A 19,853-nucleotide genomic window follows, 5' to 3' on the forward strand; every position below is an offset into this window, starting at 1 on the left:
GATTCCGTAGCCACTAAGTATCCCACTAAGTATTCCACTAAGTATTGTCAAAGCGGGTCTGCACCGAAAATGCGGGGAGCCGAAGGACATTGGTTTCCGCCGGAAAAATACTTAAAGATGCTTCGATTCTGAGTTTATAGCAAAGTATAGCAAAAATAGCTGTCATGGCCGAACAAACCGTGTCCTCTCGTCTCTACACCCCTTCCAACCCCAACCTCACCGAATTCAAAGAAATCTGCTCCCAAACCACAAACCCAGCAACCTACCCACTGGCCAGCAAAATCGCCTCCAACATCCCAATCTACGACCTGGCCGCCCTAGAATCCAATGGCCTAACCTCAACCCAAATAACCGCCCTCCAAGATGAATGGCACAAATGCCTACACACCGGACCAGGCGTGTACATCCTGAAAGCAATGTACCCAGCCAAAAAGTACGCCGAAACAATAAACGCCACAAACAACGCCTTCGACCAAATAATCGCAACGGAAAAAGAAAACACCACAATGGCAAAAGGTGACCACTTCGCCGCAGGCGGCACGAACGACCGAATCTGGAACTCCTTCCAAAAACACGCCGTCACAGATCCCACTTCTTTCACGGACTACTACTCAAACCCCTGGCTAGCCCACGTATCCGAATCCTGGCTTGGCCCGTCCTACCGCATAACAGCCCAACTAAACGCCGTACACCCGGGCGGTGCAGCGCAGGACTCCCACCGCGATTACCACCTCGGGTTCCAGGAAGCGGACGTCACGGCGCGCTACCCGGCTGCTATGCAGGTTGCGAGTCAGTTCCTTACGTTGCAGGGTGCAGTTGCGCATTCCGATATGCCAATTGAAAGTGGGCCGACTCGGTTCTTGCCGTATAGCCAGACATTCAAGCCCGGATTCATGGCATGGCGGCGCGATGAATTCAGGGCCTTTTTCCAGGAGAAATATGTATCCGCTCCGTTGGAGGTTGGTGATGGAGTCTTCTTTAACCCCGCGCTGTTTCATGCTGCTGGTTCTAATGTCATGAATCCCGAAACTGGGTTCAGACGCGTGGCGAATCTACTGCAGGTTAGTTCTGCGTTCGGGAAACCCATGGAGAGTGTGGATTCTTTGGTTGTTGTGCGCGCTGTTTGGGATGAGTTAAAAGAGAGGTACAAGGCTGCTGGGGGGGGTTATTGCGGGCAGTGAGCTTGATCCTGGTGCTTGGTCGTTTGAGCAGAGGGAGGTGAGGGCGCTTGTGCAGGCTGTTGCCGAGGGGTATCCTTTCCCTACTAATTTGGATCGGAGGCCGCCGCAGCCTGGGGGGATGGCGCCGGAGAGTGAGCAGGATGTGATTGTGAGGGGGTTGGTTGAGGGGTGGGATTGTGGGAGGATTGTTGGGGTTTTGGAGGGGATGAGAGTTGATTCGAGAGCTTAGTTTGTGTTTCCATGTATATTATATGCAACTATATACTTCGATAATGTCATGGTTGGCTTGATTATGAAGATTCGCAGGAAGCCGGTTTAGCGAATACACGGCTCGGAGTCTCTCGCGAACTCGATCTTGCAGAGGGTTATTCGATCCAGACAATTCAAACCCAGCGGAAAAAAAGAAGAGATTGAAAATTGAGGTAGTTCGAGGTACGGGGATCTGCATCAGATAGCGGACAGTCTCTTCGGCATAGGATTTGATCACAAACTCCCAGCTTTGAAACATCAAATCCGGATTCGTGAAATGATCCTTCGGGCGACTGACTCGATAGAGGGAAATGAGGCCATGCTTACGGAGAGCTTCATATATTTGCCCAAAGCCAATGTATGGGGATCCACCTTCCAATTACGAAGCTGTTGATCCAGTATGGCTTCCTGCATTGTTGCGAGTCGAGAACCTGCCGGCATACCGCCCAACTTTTCCCACGATGAGAAGTAGTCCCCTACACGGTCCGTACATTGGGTGGTGTCAGTCGCCCATCCTGTGGATGGCAATGGACATATTAAGTGAATCAATCCCGGGATTCTCGATGGAATCTATCAGGATTGAGCTGCATACCTCCAGGTAAAGATACGTCCCGAGACAAATCCGGGGTAGAGGGTCATCATTATCCATGACTATAACAATGTAGTCAGAGCCACCCAGCTGCAAGTAACACTGTATATAGATATACGGAGTATAGATAAACCGATTCCGGACCGAGTCTCACGTGATATGCATCATGAGTTTCTTCTCTTTACCGTACAACAGACATAACAGCGTAACAGCCAGAGTGATCGACAGGCCTACTGCTACTCGTACACAGACCATTTCAACAGGACACTTAGGCGCAAATGCCAAAAAGCGATGCGTGTGCATCTGATGTGTCTAACATATGCAAATGTTCTTTTTTTCGGGAATTGTGCCCCTGGATCGTAAGCCACCCGCTTTTCTGCTGCTGTAATTGGGCGATCAGACACATCGCGATGTGGGGAGGTAGTGGTCCTGCATCCATGTGTCTCGATATTTCACGGTCATGGCCGCGTATAGTGGCAAGATAGAGGGTCTGGATTGTAGAGTCGATCTCAGCTCCGGTGGACACCTATCCAATCAATCAGAGACAAACCTGCGCATTCCACAGTTCCAAAAATGGCGGTCTCACATTTTTGTTGCTCCCCCTCAACGGGAACTGATGAAACAAGTGGCTGACCGGACGTGTGGTTTGGATTTCTGGAATTCTGACTTTGCTTCGATCTTCTCTTCCTCCTCCCTCCTCGCTCCTTGAGCTCCTGTCACTCGTTTGCTGGATTTCTTAGACACGGAAAGTCTACACGCCGATCCACATCTCCACCTCGCGTAGCCATTGAGCTCGAACGATCGACTGTCACCTACATACAGACTGGTCCGAGAGCAGTAGCCAGCAAGCTAGCTCGCAACTATCAAGCAAGCGAAGAACCTGTCCAAGAGGGGGAGGCGAAAAATAGCACCCGAACCGTTGCGTTTTTTCCTCGGTCCCCACAAAACCCAGCCCAATTGAACTCTCCGAACTCCAGGGGCGATCTACACCAAGCCGATAAAAAGGGCCCCGTCAACCCTCTGCGATGGGAAGACCGAGCCTCTCGCAAAAGCGATTGACCGCACATCGATTCGAGCAGCTACCAGACATGCCCGAATACAGCCTGGGGAATCCCCACGACGTGACCATTGACATCCCACTGACCGCGACCGCGAGTCGCGGTCAGACCGGTGCGCGCAAATGGACCTCCAATCCCTCGCCAGAGATCAGCGAGGCCACGGCTACAGAAAAGGAGCCTATTGCGACACACCGCGGTCCTGGTCGTAGGCGTCGCACCGATACGGATATCAATGAATTGACTGGGAAGCCAGCTGAGTCGCCGGAGGATGGCACGCTGAACCGCATGGGCCGTGTCTACCAGGCTGTTTTGAATTATTCGCTTATCACTCGTTACTTGATTTATGTTCTGCCCATTGCGGTTTTGATTGCCATTCCTATCATTGTTGGTGCTACTGTTGCGCCCTATGCGAAGATTGGTGGTGTTCACCTTTACTGGTTCTTTACTTGGATTGAGATTGTCTGGTTTAGTTTGTGGACGTCGAAGATCTTTGCTCGGTACATTCCTTACTTTTTCCAGTTCCTTTGTGGCATTGTTAGCTCTGGAACTCGCAAGTATGCGCTTATTCTGCGTGCGCTTGAGACGCCTATTGCGCTTGTCCTTTGGGCTGTTATTTCTCTCGTTACTTTCCTCCCCGTTATGACTTTGACTCCTAGTAAGCAGGAGAGTGGTGATACTGCTCCGAAGGCTTGGGAGAAGAGTGTCAAGAATATTCTCTTTGCTGTGCTTATTTGCACTCTCATCTACCTTTCCGAGAAGGCGCTAGTTCAGCTTATCTCCATCAGTTACCATCGCAAGCAGTTCGATGCTAAGATCAAGGTCTCCAAGCGCAATGTGTACCTGGTCGGTCTGCTCTTCGAGGCATCCCGCAACATGTTCCCCGTGTACTGCCAGGAGTTCAAGGAGGAGGATTCCCTCATTTTCGACTCCATTCTGGCCCAGGCTGGCAACAAGAATGGCAAACGCTCCTCCGCCATGCCTCTTCGCATGCTCCGTCAGGTCGGCAAGAATGTCGGTCGTGTCGGTGACAAGGTCACTGCTGCTTTCGGAAACGTTGCTTCCGAGCTTACTGGAAAGCAAGTGTTCAACCCGACTGCCACCCACACCATCGTCATTCAAGCCCTTGAGCGTAAGCGTTGCGCTGCTGCTCTGGCCCGCCGTATTTGGATGTCCTTCGTTGTTGAGGGCCGCGAGTCTCTTTACATGGATGATATTGTCGAGGTCCTTGGTGCCGAACACGAAGCCGAGGCCGAAGAGTGCTTCCATGCCCTGGACAAGGATGGCAACGGTGATATTAGTCTTGATGAGATGGTTCTCACTATCACCGAGTTCGGTCGCCTCCGCAAGTCTCTCAACAACAGCATGCACGATGTCGACCAGGCTATCCGTGTGCTTGACAACTTGCTCATGTGTGTTGCTGGTCTTGTCGGTGTTTTGGTCTTCATTTCTTTCGTTACCACTGGATTCGGTACCGTCATCGCTGCTGGTGCCACCTCTCTGCTCTCCCTCAGTTTCGTCTTCTCCGTTACCGCTCAGGAAGTTCTCGGTTCTTGTATCTTCCTCTTCGTCAAGCATCCCTTCGATATTGGTGACCGTGTCGAGGTCAGCGACAAGCCATTTGTGGTTGAGCGTATCTCGCTCCTCTTCACTGTGTTCCGCAACATAACCGACCACCGCATCACTCAGGTGCCCAACAACATCCTGAACAGTCTCTGGGTTGACAACTTCACTCGCGCCAATGCTATGCACGAACAGCTCACCGTGCCCGTTGCATTCGACACTTCCTTCGCCGAGGTCCAGCTTCTCCGCCAGGAGATGGAGAACTTCGTCCGCGACAAGGAGAACTGCCGTGACTTCCAGCCTGACGTTGACATTGAGCTCGGTGGCGTCGGCGACATGGACAAGCTCCAGCTCCGTGTTGATATCCGCCACAAATCCAACTGGTCCAACGAGACTGTCCGCGCCGCCCGCCGATCCAAATTCCTCTGTGCCCTCGTCCTGGCCGTCCGCAAGGTACAAGTCCGTGCCCCAGGTGTCGCCCCTCCCGAGCCCGAGGCCTCAGAGGGCGACGACAAGGGTGATGATGCCGACACCGGCAAGCGCAGCTCTCAGCAAGGTGGTGGCACCGACAAGCCCAACGCCGGTGTAGCAGCCGCCGCCGGAGGTATCCTGAACTACGAGAACTCAGCCCAATCGACAGGCTTCGACCAAGGCCGCTCAGGGACCGTCACTCACCGCGGCTCAACCCAAACCAACGCCGAGCGGGAAGCCGCCATCGTCGAAATGCTCAACGCCCGCTCCCCATCAGCCATCAACCCGGGTCTTGACGCAGATGACGGCCACGCCCTCCACCGCACAGCAACCAACGCCTCCAACACCCTCAGCGTGAACAACGGCGCGGGCATCTCTCGCGGCCTCTCAACCGGCCACAGAAAAGCCGGCGACCACGTCTCCTACAACAACCGAGAAATCCCCGCCGTCCCCCACCCACCGCTCTCTCCGGTGCCAGCAGGCCTAACCCCTCCTCAAGCCAAGTGCCCATCCTGGAAACACCCAAGCCAGGCTCCCGCGGCAGCGCCCGCTACGAGCCCCGCCCTCACTCCTCCGGCCACGCCTCCCAAACGCAAACGCAAACCCAGAACCAGAATCAGAACCAGGGCCAGGGTCACAGCCAGATGTTCACCGTCCAGACCGTCGGCTCACCTGACCCCAACGCTTTCCAGGGCCACTACTCCCACGACACGGGATACAGCCAGGTCCCCGTTCGCAACTTCAGCGCTGAGAACACTTCCCACCGCAATGACCCCATCTCCGGCGTGACGGCTAGCAGCAATTACGAGCTTACGGACCGTTATGATCCTGTCTCGCCGCCGTCTATTTACTCCCCGCCTCAGGGTTACCCCGGTGCATCGGGGGATTCCGATGCCCCAGGTAGACGGCCTTCGTTCTTAGATAAGGCTTTGAGGAGGAAGGATAAGTCGCCTTATGCTGAGCATGATGCTTGATTTATCATTTGATCTGCTTTGCATACTGTCCTTTTTCTAAAACCTTTTCTTTTTTCTCTCATTTCTGTTCAGTTTATTGGGTTGTTAATACTTTCATGTGTGCCATGTGGGTAGATATTTTTTTTTTTTTTTTTCTTTTCTTTTTTGGTGTTTGGAGCCGTTGCATAAAAAACTTTCCTTGGTTGTTTCGTGCTGTACGAGTATGAGATATGTTTGCCTCTGGTCTATTCCGATACAGGGGATTTCAATTTACTTCAATCTACGATCTTTTCTTCATCTTCATCATCTTCAAGACGTATAGCTAGGAGATCTACTCCCAACGAAGTCCCACAGATAGATAAATATATATCCTAGCGTTGTACAACAGCTCCCACAAACAGATCCCAAACCTCACCAAATCACACCTTCCTCCGAACCAACCCCCTAAAGAAATCAAAACTATTAGAATCACTCTGCAACTGCCAAACCCTCCCAGTAGGCCGATCACCCCACCCCAATTCCTCAGCAAGAAGCAACCCATAGTCCCGGGTAATCCCCTGAATACGCGCCTTCGCCCCGCCCTCCTCTTCAAGCGTAACGATCTGATGCATATGCAACCAATCTTCATAATAAAGCGCCTCGAACCCGCGATCGAAGCCCGTGCGCAGGAACCGCGTATACAGGCTCTCGAAGGTGGTTAGGATGCGCGCGAGGAGCTTTTCCAGCGTTACCGGGTTGGCTACTGCACTTCCTGGCGTTGCGTATTTGTGGGCCAGGGTTGTTAGGGCTGTTGTTGGCGAGGCGTTTGTGGCGTTTAGGCCTATTCCTACGACTGAGATGTATTCGTTTGACATGAAGTGGCTGTTTATTAGAATGCCGCAGATTTTTGTGTAGCGTTTTTGGGTTGGGTCTTCTGGGTCGAGGGCGTCTAAGGAGGTGGTTAGTTTGGTTGTTATATATGGTTGGGGGTGCGGTTGGAGGGGTGCTGTTTGGGTGGTGTTTGGGTATACGTACAGACGTCGTTTGGCCATTTTAGTTTCACGGGGATGTTCTCGTAGCCCTTGGCGTAGCTTTTGATGCCTCGTACTACGGCCATCGCTGAGAGGTATTGTAGAAATACTACTGGTGCCGATTGCATCTTGTCCATTGGGTGGCGGACGACCGTTGAGAAGATTAGTGAGCCTGCTGGTGAGACCCAGACGTTCGACCCGCGGCCACGGCCGGCGATTTGGTTTGTGGCTGTTGCTGTGAAGCCCTGGGGTAGCTGGCGGAGCAGCGCTGTGTTTCTGTTGCTTGTTAGATGGAATTGACCTGGGATTGTAAAGGCAATGCTCACTTTTCAAGAATTGTGTTTGTGCTGGTCACGACTTCGCCGTATAGAAGGTTGGAGCCGAAGCATGAGGCGTCTCCTTTGGACTCGGACTGGTATTGACTGAGGTTGGAATAGAATGCATGGTGGTTGAAGTATGGCGTAAGCTTTGAAGATGGGATATCATCATGGAAGACCAGACGCTTAGTGATTGCCTGGTAATCGATGATACCATCAGTGGGCGTGGAGGACTCGGTAGGAAGCGATTCCTCGAGATCACCGAAATTCCACGTTCCAGGCCGCTCAATACGGAACTTATCGTGTTCGTCCTTTAGGTACTCGGTTTGACCCTCGTTGATAAAATCCTTGCCAAGGCATGACAGGATATCCATAGGCCCATCGGCATCGATACCAGACATATGCAAGGACGACAGTGAAGGCACTGCCGTTGTCTCCTGCGTAACCTCAAGTCCAAGTTTAGACAGACAGGCCTTCAGGAAGTCTGTCCGAGCCTTGTCATCTGCAGCGAGAGCAGCAACCATCTCCGCGTATTCAGGGCCCCCGGCCTTGGGGTCGAGATTAACAGCCGCGAATCTAGTAGAGGTCAGCGACTGATCTTCCCAATTGAGTCCAAACATACTCAGGATGAGGTCCTGTCAAGACCGCACCTCCTTCGCCGACTTTACAGTAGACAACAGCAGCCGCACCCTCCCCTGCATCGACATTAAGTTTCTCGGTATAGCTTGCAAGAACCTCAACCCCCTTGTCCGCAAGCAATGGCGCGTCAACAAACACTCCGCCACCATTATAGTAAGACTTGAACTGCTCCGGCACAGTACCAATGCTCAAAGCCTCCTTTGACACTGTAATCTCCGCAGCCCGCGCACCCTCTTCGCTGTGATAAACGAAACCCGGGAACGCCCCGCCGCGACAGATACCAGGGAAGAAAGCCAATTCGCGGTCCCCAATGACCTCCATAGTCTTATCACCAACCTCAAACTCACAGCTCTTGCATCCATAATAGCCCCCAGCACACAGACCCAAGTATCTGCCGCCGTTGCGGACGAATTGCGCAATGCGCCGGTTCCCCGCGCCGTTGAACGTGCGACAGTATCCCAGATCCGCGCCGCCGGGGAATACCAGCAGCGCACAGGTGGCCGTCCATGGCTCTTTCAGGAGCATGTCCCCCGTCACGGGGATCACGGCATAGTGGGGAGCGAGGAGGCGGCGGAGGGTGTAGAGGCAATGCCGGACTGAGTCAACAGTGGTTCCGTTTCCTGTCGAGTAGTCGTCGGTCAGAAAACGGCTGAGTTGCCATGCAGAGTAGGTGAGCGAACCGGAGTAGACTAGCACATTGAGTCTTTTGCCAGTGAAATTGGCATTGTTGCCTGTTGGCGTGGACATTGTTGTTGGGAAGAAAATCAGTCATCGATACCGATAAGATCGCCCTCCGTAGTTCCGATGCCAACCGCCTGATCTTGCCGTTTTCCAAACCACGGTCATGTCGAACAACGCGGAAAAGGCTACTGTTGTCCCGGAGGATGATGATGAGCCGGATGATTGGTTAGTTGCTTTGTAATTGTCTTTGTTCAGAGCGCTAACTATGGGCACAGGGATAAGCGCATCTTCAGCACTGGCTGCCACAGTGAGCGAACTCGATGTCCATTGAAATGCAATTCTGACGCAGAGCAGCCGAGCAGGACAAGATGAATGACTGCTACTTTGCCAAGAAGGACTGGCGCGAATGTAAAAACGAGGTGAGGTGAACCCTTATGGTCTGATATCATGCTGGAAGCTATTGGAAGCTACCTACACCCTTCAATGCTCTCAACAAGCAATCCAGCTTCGCGATGATCCCTAGCAAGGCCATAATCCAATTCCCCAGACATATATTGACTGCAATATACAGATGGAAGCGTTCCGTGAATGTTGGAAACGCCAGGGCAATGACCAGCGAACACAGACCAAAGATGCTTAATGCATAATGTACTTTAACCAGCCATTAAAACTTGTTCAATTAGTCTCTCCGATTAACCACTGACATAATTACCTTTATGCCTCGAAATTCAAGCTTTAAGAAATGTCCGGTTTAAACTGATATCACGTGATCGTCATCAAGGCTGACCTCAGAGCTCATCTCTCCAGCTTCAACATATCAACCAACCATGTCTTCAGCTTTGCGCATCCGCACCTGGCGGGCAATCGAGTTCCTTCAAAATGCCGCACCAGTGTCCGGCTCTCGAGGAGTCACCCACCTCCAACTCAGACAGCTCTCCAACCCAATGACCAAAAGAGCAATCAGCTACAGCAACTCCCAGAAACAGAACGAAAAGCCCACTGTCCCCTCCTCCAAGCCATCTACCACGACCCCAGCCCAGAAGCCCTCCTCTCCCGCACCAACAAGCTCCACAACTCGCGTATCGGCCCCAACCCCAAATCGCCCAACAACAGAGAACATCTCCCAAAGCGGCCTAGCCGACAAACCCCTCCTGCTGGAGACTGCCCCCGAAGAGAAGATTGATTGGACACGATCGTTCCATGGTCTCTCTGCTGCTCCGTTTCCCAAGGAAGCAGCCGATATCCTGTTGGCCGAGACGGACCCCCAAGAGGTCGAGATCAAGCCTGATGGTATTCTGTATCTGCCCGAGATCAAGTACCGTCGGATCTTGAACCGCGCTTTTGGCCCTGGTGGCTGGGGTCTTGTGCCCCGCAGTGAGAGTATCGTTACGCCTAAGACTGTGACGAGGGAGTATGCTCTCGTTTGTAACGGACGGTAAGAATTTCTTCTTATTTCCCCATTCCCACGTCCAATCAACCATGCATTGCTCCAATGCGTGGTTACATTCGAATACAAAGCTGACCGTGTTTTCCAGCCTGGTATCCGTCGCCCGCGGCGAACAAGACTACTTTTCCCCCGACGGCATCCCAACCGCAACAGAAGGCTGCCGCTCTAACGCACTCGTGCGCTGCTGCAAGGACCTCGGTATTGCAAGCGAACTCTGGGATCCGCGCTGGATCCGCAAGTTCAAGGCGCAGTATACGCGTGAGGTATTCGTCGAGCATGTCGTTAACAAGAGAAAGACGAAGATCTGGACGCGCAAGGATGACGGCGTGAGCTATCCGTGGAAGGAGACGGGTAGCGTAAGTAGATAGATCTAGATGTCCGTTTGAATCAGTAGATGGCATCACCATGTAGTCCCAGCTACCTTGTACATTATGCAATTGATTTGTTTTGATTATCATGCTCGATGAAGCTCTGCTGCCTGATCGCGATTCAGGTGAGAATGTTTGTGCTATTCCCTGGGACGGTGGCCAAGTGGTTAAGGCGCGCCGCTCGTATGTAGTAACCCCTACGATTATTGATAGGTACGGCGAGATCGCCGGTTCGACTCCGGCTCGTCCCAATTTGATTGATTGTTTTTGTCATTTTTTTAGGTAATTTTTTTGGTAATTGATGGGATATCTTTTTAGGTAATTTGTTGTGGTTTGCGGGGAAAAGAAGATATCCGGACCGTGCGAAGTATAACTCCCCGACCTCAGCCTAGATAGCGATAGCTATGGAGTCGGTAGTCTGAGCATGACTTTAAATAAACGTGCAACGAAAAACTCCCTTATCAATCATGTTAAAACTCGAGCTATAGTGCAGTTAAGTAGACAGACACAGAGCCATAACATGAAGGAGGTAGCCGTAGCCAAAATCCAATAAACGAACATAGGATCAAAATTAGATTATGCCGAATGGAACGTCATTGACTACTTTCCCAGTCCTCTCATGTCCTCCCTCATACCCTGCTTTGGGGGTTACTCGCCCCGTTGCTCATTATGATGTCAGCGCGAAGAGAAGCATAATTAGAAACCAAATAATGAGGTAATTGATCATGATTGTCATATTCTTCGAATCCCGTTGAATTGATACACTTACATCGTCGCACACAAATAAAAAACAGTGCCCCAAGTGAACCATAATGGCTGTATCTCAAGGAGCGAATATCGTGGAAAAGATTGTCGGTCATGGAGATGATGCGACCATAACCACTGATGTGAGCAAATATGACAACGAGTTTGGAAAGGAGAGTGGTGAGAGGATCCAGGCAAATACCTGGCAAGGCAAGAACCAGGTGAAAGTTGGTTAGTGATACATTGATCTTGAAGACATTCTGCTCTACTAACAAACCCAGTGGAAATGCCCAAGCCAAGAGTCATCGACCTGGACGATGTGATTGTCCGGGTGACAGGAAGCACTATCTGCGGAAGCGACCTCCACCTATATCATGGTATGGTAAAATTCCCACCAGTGAGTCACTGTGCTAAATTGCATTGCTTTTAGGCGTCATCCCGCAACTTCAGAAGGGCGATGTGCTCGGTCATGAATGCTGTGGAGTGGTGGAAAGTGTAGGCCCAGGGCCTAAAAAGATCAAACAAGGGCAACGGGTGGTTGTTTCCTTTCCTATTGCCTGCGGAAAGTGCAGGAACTGCCAGAGGGAGTTCTTCTCCCAGTGCAGCGAGACTAATCAGAACACTCTCACGAATGCCATGTATGGCAAGCGAACTGCTGGTAAGCAGGCTAGAACGACTAATACCACCGACTGATACTGGTACTAAATCAAAGACAGGCATATTTGGATATTCTCATTTCACCGGTGGCTTTGCTGGTGGCCAGGCTGAGTACCTTCGAGTTCCATATGGGGATGTCAATTTGCTTCCTATCCCGGACGATGTTCCCGATGAGAAAGCGCTCTATGTGTCGGATGTCATAGCAACATCTTGGCACTGTGTGGTCGATACTGGAGTCGAAAAGGGTGATGTTGTTGCTATCTGGGGCGGTGGGCCAATCGGACAGATGTGTGCGCATTTCAGCTTCTATCATGGAGCCAGCCGTGTCATTCTGATTGATGGAGGTAATGCTGCATGGCGGTTGGATTTTGTCAAGCAAAAATTGCCGAAGCTCGAGACAATCAACTTTACCGATCTACCCAGGGGCGAGTCGGTAACGTCGCAGCTGAAGAAGATGGTCACCGGAGGCCCTGATGTAGCTCTTGAGTGTGCTGCAGGAGAGTATGCGAAAGGATGGGTGCATTACTTTGAGCAGATGCTTGGAATGGAGACTGACACTTCGGAACTGCTGAACGAGATGATTACTGCTGTTCGCCCATTTGGACGGGTGGGCGTGACGGGGGTCTATGCTGGATACGTGAGTTGTGCTTGATTAGGTGCTCAACAGAACTAACAGGTATGGTTGACAGACTAATCATTTCAATATTGGCGCTTTGATGCAGACTGGTGTTCATCTTATGGGCAACGGCCAGGCCCCCGTACAGAAGTACTGGAACCACCTCATGCATCTTATACAGACGAACGAGATCAATCCGCTCGTCATGGTATCCCATAGGTTCCGTCTTGAGGATATGGCGAATGTATATGAAATGTTCGACAAGCGAGAGGGTGGGATTCAAAAGGTCTTCGTGCAGACCAAATACTCTGGCCCTGCAGCAAAAGAAGCCCCCGCTTTAACCGAATTGTGATGGGTGCTTTGGATATCACCTTATATATATAGTGCTATTAGCTCCCGTATACGATCGGAAAAGTTGTGATTACATTCAATATGCCTGCAAACATCAGAATGAATAATCGGAAATAAGTTCAAACTCCTTTACTTACCAAGTCTGTAGCCACGAGGAATGACCTCATAAAACAACCAGCTATCTAAGTTGGAGGAGTTTACACTGACCAATTTAACCTTTAGATTTCAAGGCCAAATTTCGCTCATTCAACGTGTTTAGTGATAAGCGAACGCTTTGTAAAACAAAACAGAATTTAGTTTGTCTTAAACTTGAATAATACACAGCATGATGCCGTTGGAATATAAAGGTGGGGGCTGTGAAGGACTCATGACCTATGACTGTATTATTATTTGTAGAGGCCGAACCAAGATCCCTGCGAAAGCACAGCCCAGGATGTCTTGTTGGATATATTTACAGAAATTGACGCTCAGGTAGGCGAACCATACAAGTAAAGGAAAGAAAGAAGGGTTGTTGGCTCACAAATCCAACAAACTTTCCGGGGCATCAGTGAAATGCATCAAAGTGTTGCGAAGCTTCCCCAACAAGCCGTTGATCCCACTTTTCGGCACAAAATGGCTGGAATATGCCAATGTCAACTTAAGCAACCCGCCCTGCAGTTCCTCCGAATAAAGCTTCAAAAAATCATCCGTGGGTTCAATATGGATACAATCAGTGAATTGGCAGCGCAGATTATCTCCCATGTGTACGTCAGTCTTAGGAAGAATGTCCTGATGTATGACTAGACTCTGCGGTTTAGATCCGGCGGCCCAGCCAGTACTGTAGGTTACAATGTTCTCCCATTCGGCAGCTTTGAAAGGAATTGTCTGCGTGTGTTGATCCTCAACAGCGTGGAGGAGATCTAGTGCTGTTTTGCATTGCCCATACTGCACTCGAACAGGCACTCGGTTAGAGCACAAACCAACGGTACGATGTACATCTGGCACGTCCATACTGCGCAGATTGACAAGCTGGGCGAAGACAATATCATCGTCCCCTGTCTCTTGTCGGAGAACATTTGACCAGGCGGCTTTGACCATGCTCGCCATGGTGATACCACTGGGCAAGGATTGAATCGTGACCTTAGTCGAGCATCGCAAGATGGTGTTTTTCGACTGCATCTGCGGCGCTGTGTTCGGTATCTCAGTGATGCTTGAGCCTAAAAGAAGATTGCTCCAGAAATCAAATGCCTCTGGGGTTTGTTGCTTGGTGACTTCGTGCGCGAGCAGAGCATAGTTCGTTGTGTTGATAGGGGTTGTTGGGTCTCGATAGAACTGGCACAGATCGGAAACGAGAGTACCTTGACAGACGCTGTCATATTGGGCGTGTGACAGTTGGATCATCAGAGCATGATCGTCTCTAGATTTAGTGATGAGAGTGAAGCACAGAGGAAGTGTACCCAAAGGGAAGGTGTTCTCAGGATTGACGGCGCACAAATTTCGTGCGACTGATATCGGATCTTGAGACGCATCGGAGTGTACGGTGAAGGGGAGATCGACTTGCTTCAGTACAGTTTGTACCAATGTTCCGTCGACACGTGTAAACACAGACCGGAGTGCAGTGTGGGATTCCATGAGAAGTCGACAGGCAGATTCGAGCTTGGAATGGTCCAAGAGTCCCGAGAAGCTGAGCACGAAGCAACCTCCTTCGTGGTTGTTGAGTAACCATTGCTGTGTCTGGGTGCATGGGAAAGTCTCTGACATGGTCTCGGGAGCTAGCACGGCGAAGTCTTGCTTGAAGTTCGTCTCAGAAGGAGAAATTGATGAATTTCGGCTTGTAGGAGGAGTGCCCTCCCCTTTTGAAACGTTCTCCTCATTGCGTTCTGTCCATGCTGCTGCCGATAGCTGCGAGTGGTCTGACTTCCCGTCCCAATCGCATACAGACTGGGTGTTTGGGCTTTCCTCGCTCTTTGTAATCACATTATGTACGCCCAGTTCCTGTCTGCGCAGCTGGAGACGAGAGTTCCAAGCTTGGGTTTGCTGCGGTCTATTGGGAGACATATCAAGAAGAGCTTTTAGTTGGACCTCGGGATTGGTCTGGATGCAATTCACAACATGGACCAATTGATCCATCACTATCTGTGACAGTGTTGATGAAAGGATCTCTGGGTCAAAGTGGAAATGCACATGAACCTCTGTCTGTTGGTCCACACCCGTCAACAAAAAAGGACAAGTATCGAAATGACCACCGGTTAATACCATCGGTGGGCTGGTGCTTGTCCAATCTTCAATGTCATTCTTTACGACCAAGATATTTGGAAACACAGAAGACGCTGGCAGATCTGATCCAGAAAGTGGAGACATAGCATCGTCTTGTGTACTCAGTAATTTCAGTACTTTGGCTACTGTCTGCTCTGGTTGGATATTCAGGTGAGCAGCAGAGACTGGGTTGGACGAGCCTGTTGGTTTCCCGCCACAGAAACCGAAGACAACATCATTCGAGTCTGTGTAAGCCGCAACTACAATTGCCCAAGCAAGCTGCAGAATAGAAGATATGCTTGCAGTCTCTTCTGCTGTTTTGATTCGGATCACTGAACTGTGCTTTTCGGTTCTGCAAGCATCGTAAGGTTCATTCGGCAACGGAGGGAAAACGCTTGGATACAAGCTCTGTTCTTGATGATGATTTTGGGGTGATAGATCAACTTGCATGGTGCTGGTATAGAAACGAAAAAATTTGGTGAGTGAAAGCTAGAAAGCTACGCGGGTGTGGACATGTTTTGTATGCTCCAGCTTGTCTATTGAAATGCTTCGGACCCACCCGGAATACTCATGTGGAACTGATAGCCCCTTTTGTCAGATTATAGCGATCCGACCATTCTCTCTTAGGCCGTCAAGGCCCGTATATTACAAAGAATAATATTTCAGAATTGAAGGAGCTCCAATGCTTGATCCTGAGGACTTGAACATTCATCTTAGGTATATATAGTAATCAGTTCGGCTGATGCACACAGGTACAAGACAGGATCTGCATGGAATATTCCCAAAAATAAGCCTGTCAAAAAAAAAAAAAACAACCAAATAAAAACCCACAATTCTCCATAATGATCGCTAGGGTTATACTGTAGTTCATCTGCGTCACGCATGTGGTAGATCGGTGGGGCACTATGTTGGAACTATAACGCGATAGATCAATCCTGGAGACGCCCCAGTAAGGGGGAGTCAGGGGCTCACCAGCCCGAAAAAATCTGCAATAAACATGCACCTAGGCTCAACTGTTTTATCTAGTCCAATGGGGCTTAACCTTTAATCTTGATGAGTCTCACGGTCATGTCAGCTGTGTTATGACAGCTCGGCATTCAATAGTTTGAAGGTTGAACTCAATAAGATTGGATCTTGATCCTCGATCACTAATTAAATTGGTGATTGGTTATAACAAATCTCAGAAAGCTACAGTGGATCCTCGGCACTTCGGCTACAGCAAGCTCATAGATATCCGCACTGTCTGCACTCTTAGCAGTAGTAGTGCCACCAGCAGGAATTCTTCATATGCTTTGATACTGCGAAAAGGCCAAAGGTGGACAAGAGATAGCACATTAGAGTTCCATTGAAAATTAGAGTGCGAAACACAAAAGATTAGCCCCTATATCCAAACCCCCGACATTGACAGAGATTGGCTCATGTAGACTCATAACGCTTAAAAAAAGGAATAGAAGGATCGAGTTCGTCGAAATACCGAAATATGAAGCAATTCAAAAAAAAAAAAAAAAAAAAAAAAAAAAAAGCCAATACAATTAGAATCTACCTGACTACAGAATGACCACAATCGAATCTACAAGACTTTTCCAGTCCAGGGATCCCCACCAACATCAACACTACTTTCCATACAAGACGCAACCGTTGTGGGGTTCCCTCCCACAGGAGCAATCTGGATATAAAACAAGCCAAGCAACCAAAAAAGCTTAGTCGACCACCTCCGTACCTCACTCATCGACGCATTGTCCAAATTCCCCCAATGGTCCGGCCAATTGCAATGGGCGCCCGTCACCCAAAAAACCACACCGAAGGATTCAGTCGCCCGATAATCAAATATGGCACCAATTCCGACATAGAGGGCCATCGAACAACCCGTACGAGCCGATGCAATTGCACCGACCGCGACGGAACGTGCTTTCTCAAATGCCGGTTCTCGAGGAGCCTGGATAGGCGATGATTCAATGAAAACCTCTTTATCTCTTCCAACCCATTGGCTTTATCCAACCTACGTGATTATGCAGGTCTTCCAGGAATGCAAGTACAGATCACGCTATTCACCTGCGGTGGATACGCCGTCGGCGTGAAGTTAGCGCACTGTCCAGCAGATGCACAGGCCCTCATGGCCGTTACGCATATAAGGTCAATAAACAGCCAGAAAAGCTTTGGGGTCCAGCTAAAATCAATGGCCCAACCAGTGTTCGACCCCGAATTACTGGACAGTTGCGCTGGCGGCGACATCGACAGTCCCGACCGTGATCAATCTCTAACGCAGACAGCACGCGCTTTGCCTTTACATCGCTATAGCTAGTGGAATACAAGTAACGAAGGATACCCAGAATCATGTATCCCAACAGCGGAGAACTCCAGGCCTCTGACCCAACTCGACCATACACAGATCTCCCCGTCGCAGCCAGCGCCGTGGCTTTCATGGGGCTTCTCTCGCCCAGTCAGTTTCACGCTGCTGCCCTTCACAGGCACAGAACTAGCGAAGCTCAAAGCACTTGCCCTTGCAGATGGTAGCCATAAGCAACGCATGCACATGTGAAAAGCCTCGAACGCCAAGCCCGTATCGAGCCGTTCAATGGCCATTCGCCCGTAGCACTGCCCCCGTTTGCTGTATGACTGAATGGCGCTTGCGATTCCTCAACCTGTCTCACGCTCCTTCCTCGACCGCGCACACAATTTTCCCAATCATCCTGCTTCGATTGCTTCTGTCAATACATGTTGATCCAACAGAGATGTCATCTCCTACCAGTGCCGGCGTCCTCCAGACACACCAACTCATTGAGAATCATAGCATCTTGATCCGAGATGAAATATACGGAGAGGAACTGGTCTATGAGCCAGTTCTCGTAGAGCTTCTTCAAAGCCCGGAGGTGCAGCGACTGCAAGGCATCTGCCAGTATGGAGTCACTGGATTCTTGGGCCTGACACCGCGAGTCACACGGCTCGAACATTCGGTCGGTGCATTTATACTCGTGCGAAGAGTTGGTGCCACGATTGAAGAACAAGTCGCTGCTCTTCTCCATGACATCTCTCATACCACCCTCAGTCACGTCATGGATCACGCCCTCTCCAAGCCTGGGGAAGAAAGCTATCACGAGGTACACAAGACACGGTATCTTAAGACGACGCGGCTACCGAACATCTTCGCCAGACATGGGATCAACCAGAAGGTTTTCGAAGAAGAACTGTTCCCTTTAGTGGAGATGCCATCGCCTCAACTGTGTGCCGATCGCCTAGACTATGCTTTACGCGACTCCGTCTGCTTCGGCAAGCTTGCCATGGAAGACGCCAGAAGGGTTGTCGGCTCACTGAAGGCGTTTCCCAGTGCTACAGCGACCCGCCGCCTGCTGGTTCTAGACGATCCCCATGTAGCGCTGATTCTTTCTCGCGCATACATCACTACCGACAAAGATGTCTGGTCAAGTCCGGCCCACATCGACATGTGTCAGCGGACGGGCCGGGTGATAGGCGAACTGGTAGAGGCAGGGTCTGTAGATGATAAGGTGTTATGGCAAGTGTCCGACGCAGAATTTTGGACTCTGCTTCGTCAAGCAGCGAATCCTGAGCAGCTTCGCGCTATCGAGAAACTGGAAGAGGAAGGGATTCCAGAGGACAACGGACTCCGATTGCCACATTGCGCTAAAATTCGCACTCTCGATCCAGACGTTTGGCAAGGAGGAGAAAAGCAACCCGCACCGTTGTCGATAGTGTTGCCAACGTGGGGATCAGAGCGACAGCAGTACATTCTCAGTCGTAGTCAGCATCGATAATGACTATTGCATCGTAGATAGCTACGGCCGTCTGCAGGCGCCGATACAGATTCTACAACTTGAACGTATGGCAGCACGGCGCAAGCCGTAAATTCGATGAATATAAGCTTCTTGTGTTACATGTGGCTATGAGCCTGCCAATTCTAGCAGGAAGGCGGTCATAGGTAACCTATAAATGGTGCACCATTTACTACCAGATAGTCTAAATAAACAATCTACACACTACTTTTACAGCACCAATATTGCCTGTGAAGCCGTGTACTCCAGCGATCCTGTTGATAGGTAACACAGTCAAGAACAGAGGCCGTCAGTCCTGACGAGCTCCCGGGTGGTATCCTCGCCGGCACCGCCATACCCGGAGGACCTTCCCAGGACCCCAGCTAACAGACACTGGAAGCAAACCCGACGTTTGTCTGATGTCTGTGGCCGTCGGTAACACTTGTGAGCATGACGTCGGAGCAGACTAGTCTAAATAGTTTTATTATTAAGAGTGGTTATTATTATTACAGTTTTTAAGAGTTAATTTTTACTATTTTATTAAATAGTAAAATAACTTTATTATTTAACTAATTTATCTCTCTATTATATTCTTAGATTACTGGAGTGTATAAGCCTGAGATCTCATTGCAGCTTACTAGTCCTAAGCGTGAGACAGGTTGAGGAATCGCAAGCGTCATTCAGTCATACAGCGAACGGGGGCAGTGCTACGAGCGAATGGCCATTGAACGGCTCGATGCGGGCTTATCTCTCAAATGGCGCATGCGCTTTGTAGTTTTATTGGGTCCCCTGCCTGTACATTCGATCATCTCTACCTTCATGTCTAACTGTAGAAGAGCTTGTATGAGACTCTCGTTCACATCTTCAATAATCTTCAAATTGATAAGAAACGATTCTCTAGACTGTGTTGAGGTGTCACAAGTGAGTCTTGTCACGCAAAGACCAAAAGACATTAAGTAG

General features: G+C 50.2%; 9 protein-coding genes across 9 annotated transcripts; 7 read left to right on the forward strand and 2 right to left on the reverse strand.

Moving 5' to 3' along the window:
- Positions 1-164: 164 nt before the first annotated feature.
- N7446_000533 (phytanoyl-CoA dioxygenase family protein) lies at positions 165-1,181 on the forward strand (the record flags this gene model as incomplete). Its single annotated transcript, XM_058509300.1, has 1 exon — positions 165-1,181. One exon carries the CDS (start codon positions 165-167, stop codon positions 1,179-1,181), a length of 1,017 nt encoding a protein of 338 aa, XP_058378279.1.
- A 1,863-nt stretch (positions 1,182-3,044) lies between these two features.
- Positions 3,045-6,082, forward strand: N7446_000534 (serine/threonine protein kinase; the record flags this gene model as incomplete). Its single annotated transcript, XM_058509301.1, has 2 exons — positions 3,045-5,579; positions 5,636-6,082. 2 exons carry the CDS (start codon positions 3,045-3,047, stop codon positions 6,080-6,082), a joined length of 2,982 nt encoding a protein of 993 aa, XP_058378280.1.
- Positions 6,083-6,480: 398 nt separating this feature from the next.
- On the reverse strand, positions 6,481-8,774 carry N7446_000535 (biotin--[acetyl-CoA-carboxylase] ligase BPL1; the record flags this gene model as incomplete). Its single annotated transcript, XM_058509302.1, has 4 exons — positions 6,481-6,989; positions 7,076-7,347; positions 7,398-7,964; positions 8,011-8,774. The coding sequence occupies 4 exons, from the start codon at positions 8,772-8,774 to the stop codon at positions 6,481-6,483; spliced, it is 2,112 nt and encodes a 703-aa protein (XP_058378281.1).
- A 79-nt stretch (positions 8,775-8,853) lies between these two features.
- On the forward strand, positions 8,854-9,457 carry N7446_000536 (uncharacterized protein). Its single transcript, XM_058509303.1, has 4 exons — positions 8,854-8,933; positions 8,984-9,015; positions 9,063-9,127; positions 9,280-9,457. The coding sequence occupies exons 1-4, from the start codon at positions 8,872-8,874 to the stop codon at positions 9,346-9,348; spliced, it is 228 nt and encodes a 75-aa protein (XP_058378282.1). The 5' UTR covers positions 8,854-8,871; the 3' UTR covers positions 9,349-9,457.
- A 78-nt stretch (positions 9,458-9,535) lies between these two features.
- Positions 9,536-10,523, forward strand: N7446_000537 (putative mitochondrial genome maintenance protein Mgm101; the record flags this gene model as incomplete). Its single annotated transcript, XM_058509304.1, has 2 exons — positions 9,536-10,143; positions 10,244-10,523. 2 exons carry the CDS (start codon positions 9,536-9,538, stop codon positions 10,521-10,523), a joined length of 888 nt encoding a protein of 295 aa, XP_058378283.1.
- An 812-nt stretch (positions 10,524-11,335) lies between these two features.
- N7446_000538 (zinc-dependent alcohol dehydrogenase) lies at positions 11,336-12,892 on the forward strand (the record flags this gene model as incomplete). The annotated part of the gene is made up of 5 exons (XM_058509305.1): positions 11,336-11,498; positions 11,549-11,644; positions 11,698-11,925; positions 11,984-12,561; positions 12,614-12,892. 5 exons carry the CDS (start codon positions 11,336-11,338, stop codon positions 12,890-12,892), a joined length of 1,344 nt encoding a protein of 447 aa, XP_058378284.1.
- A 515-nt stretch (positions 12,893-13,407) lies between these two features.
- On the reverse strand, positions 13,408-15,129 carry N7446_000539 (uncharacterized protein; the record flags this gene model as incomplete). Its single annotated transcript, XM_058509306.1, has 1 exon — positions 13,408-15,129. One exon carries the CDS (start codon positions 15,127-15,129, stop codon positions 13,408-13,410), a length of 1,722 nt encoding a protein of 573 aa, XP_058378285.1.
- Positions 15,130-17,152: 2,023 nt separating this feature from the next.
- On the forward strand, positions 17,153-17,665 carry N7446_000540 (uncharacterized protein; the record flags this gene model as incomplete). Its single annotated transcript, XM_058509307.1, has 2 exons — positions 17,153-17,372; positions 17,568-17,665. 2 exons carry the CDS (start codon positions 17,153-17,155, stop codon positions 17,663-17,665), a joined length of 318 nt encoding a protein of 105 aa, XP_058378286.1.
- A 193-nt stretch (positions 17,666-17,858) lies between these two features.
- Positions 17,859-18,896, forward strand: N7446_000541 (uncharacterized protein; the record flags this gene model as incomplete). The annotated part of the gene is made up of 1 exon (XM_058509308.1): positions 17,859-18,896. The coding sequence occupies one exon, from the start codon at positions 17,859-17,861 to the stop codon at positions 18,894-18,896; it is 1,038 nt and encodes a 345-aa protein (XP_058378287.1).
- Between the last annotated feature and the right edge of the window lie 957 nt (positions 18,897-19,853).

Source organism: Penicillium canescens (genome assembly GCF_028828765.1).
Source record: "Penicillium canescens strain IBT 15451 chromosome Unknown utg000001l_segment0_segment0, whole genome shotgun sequence".
NCBI classification, from domain to species: Eukaryota; Fungi; Ascomycota; class Eurotiomycetes; order Eurotiales; family Aspergillaceae; genus Penicillium; species Penicillium canescens.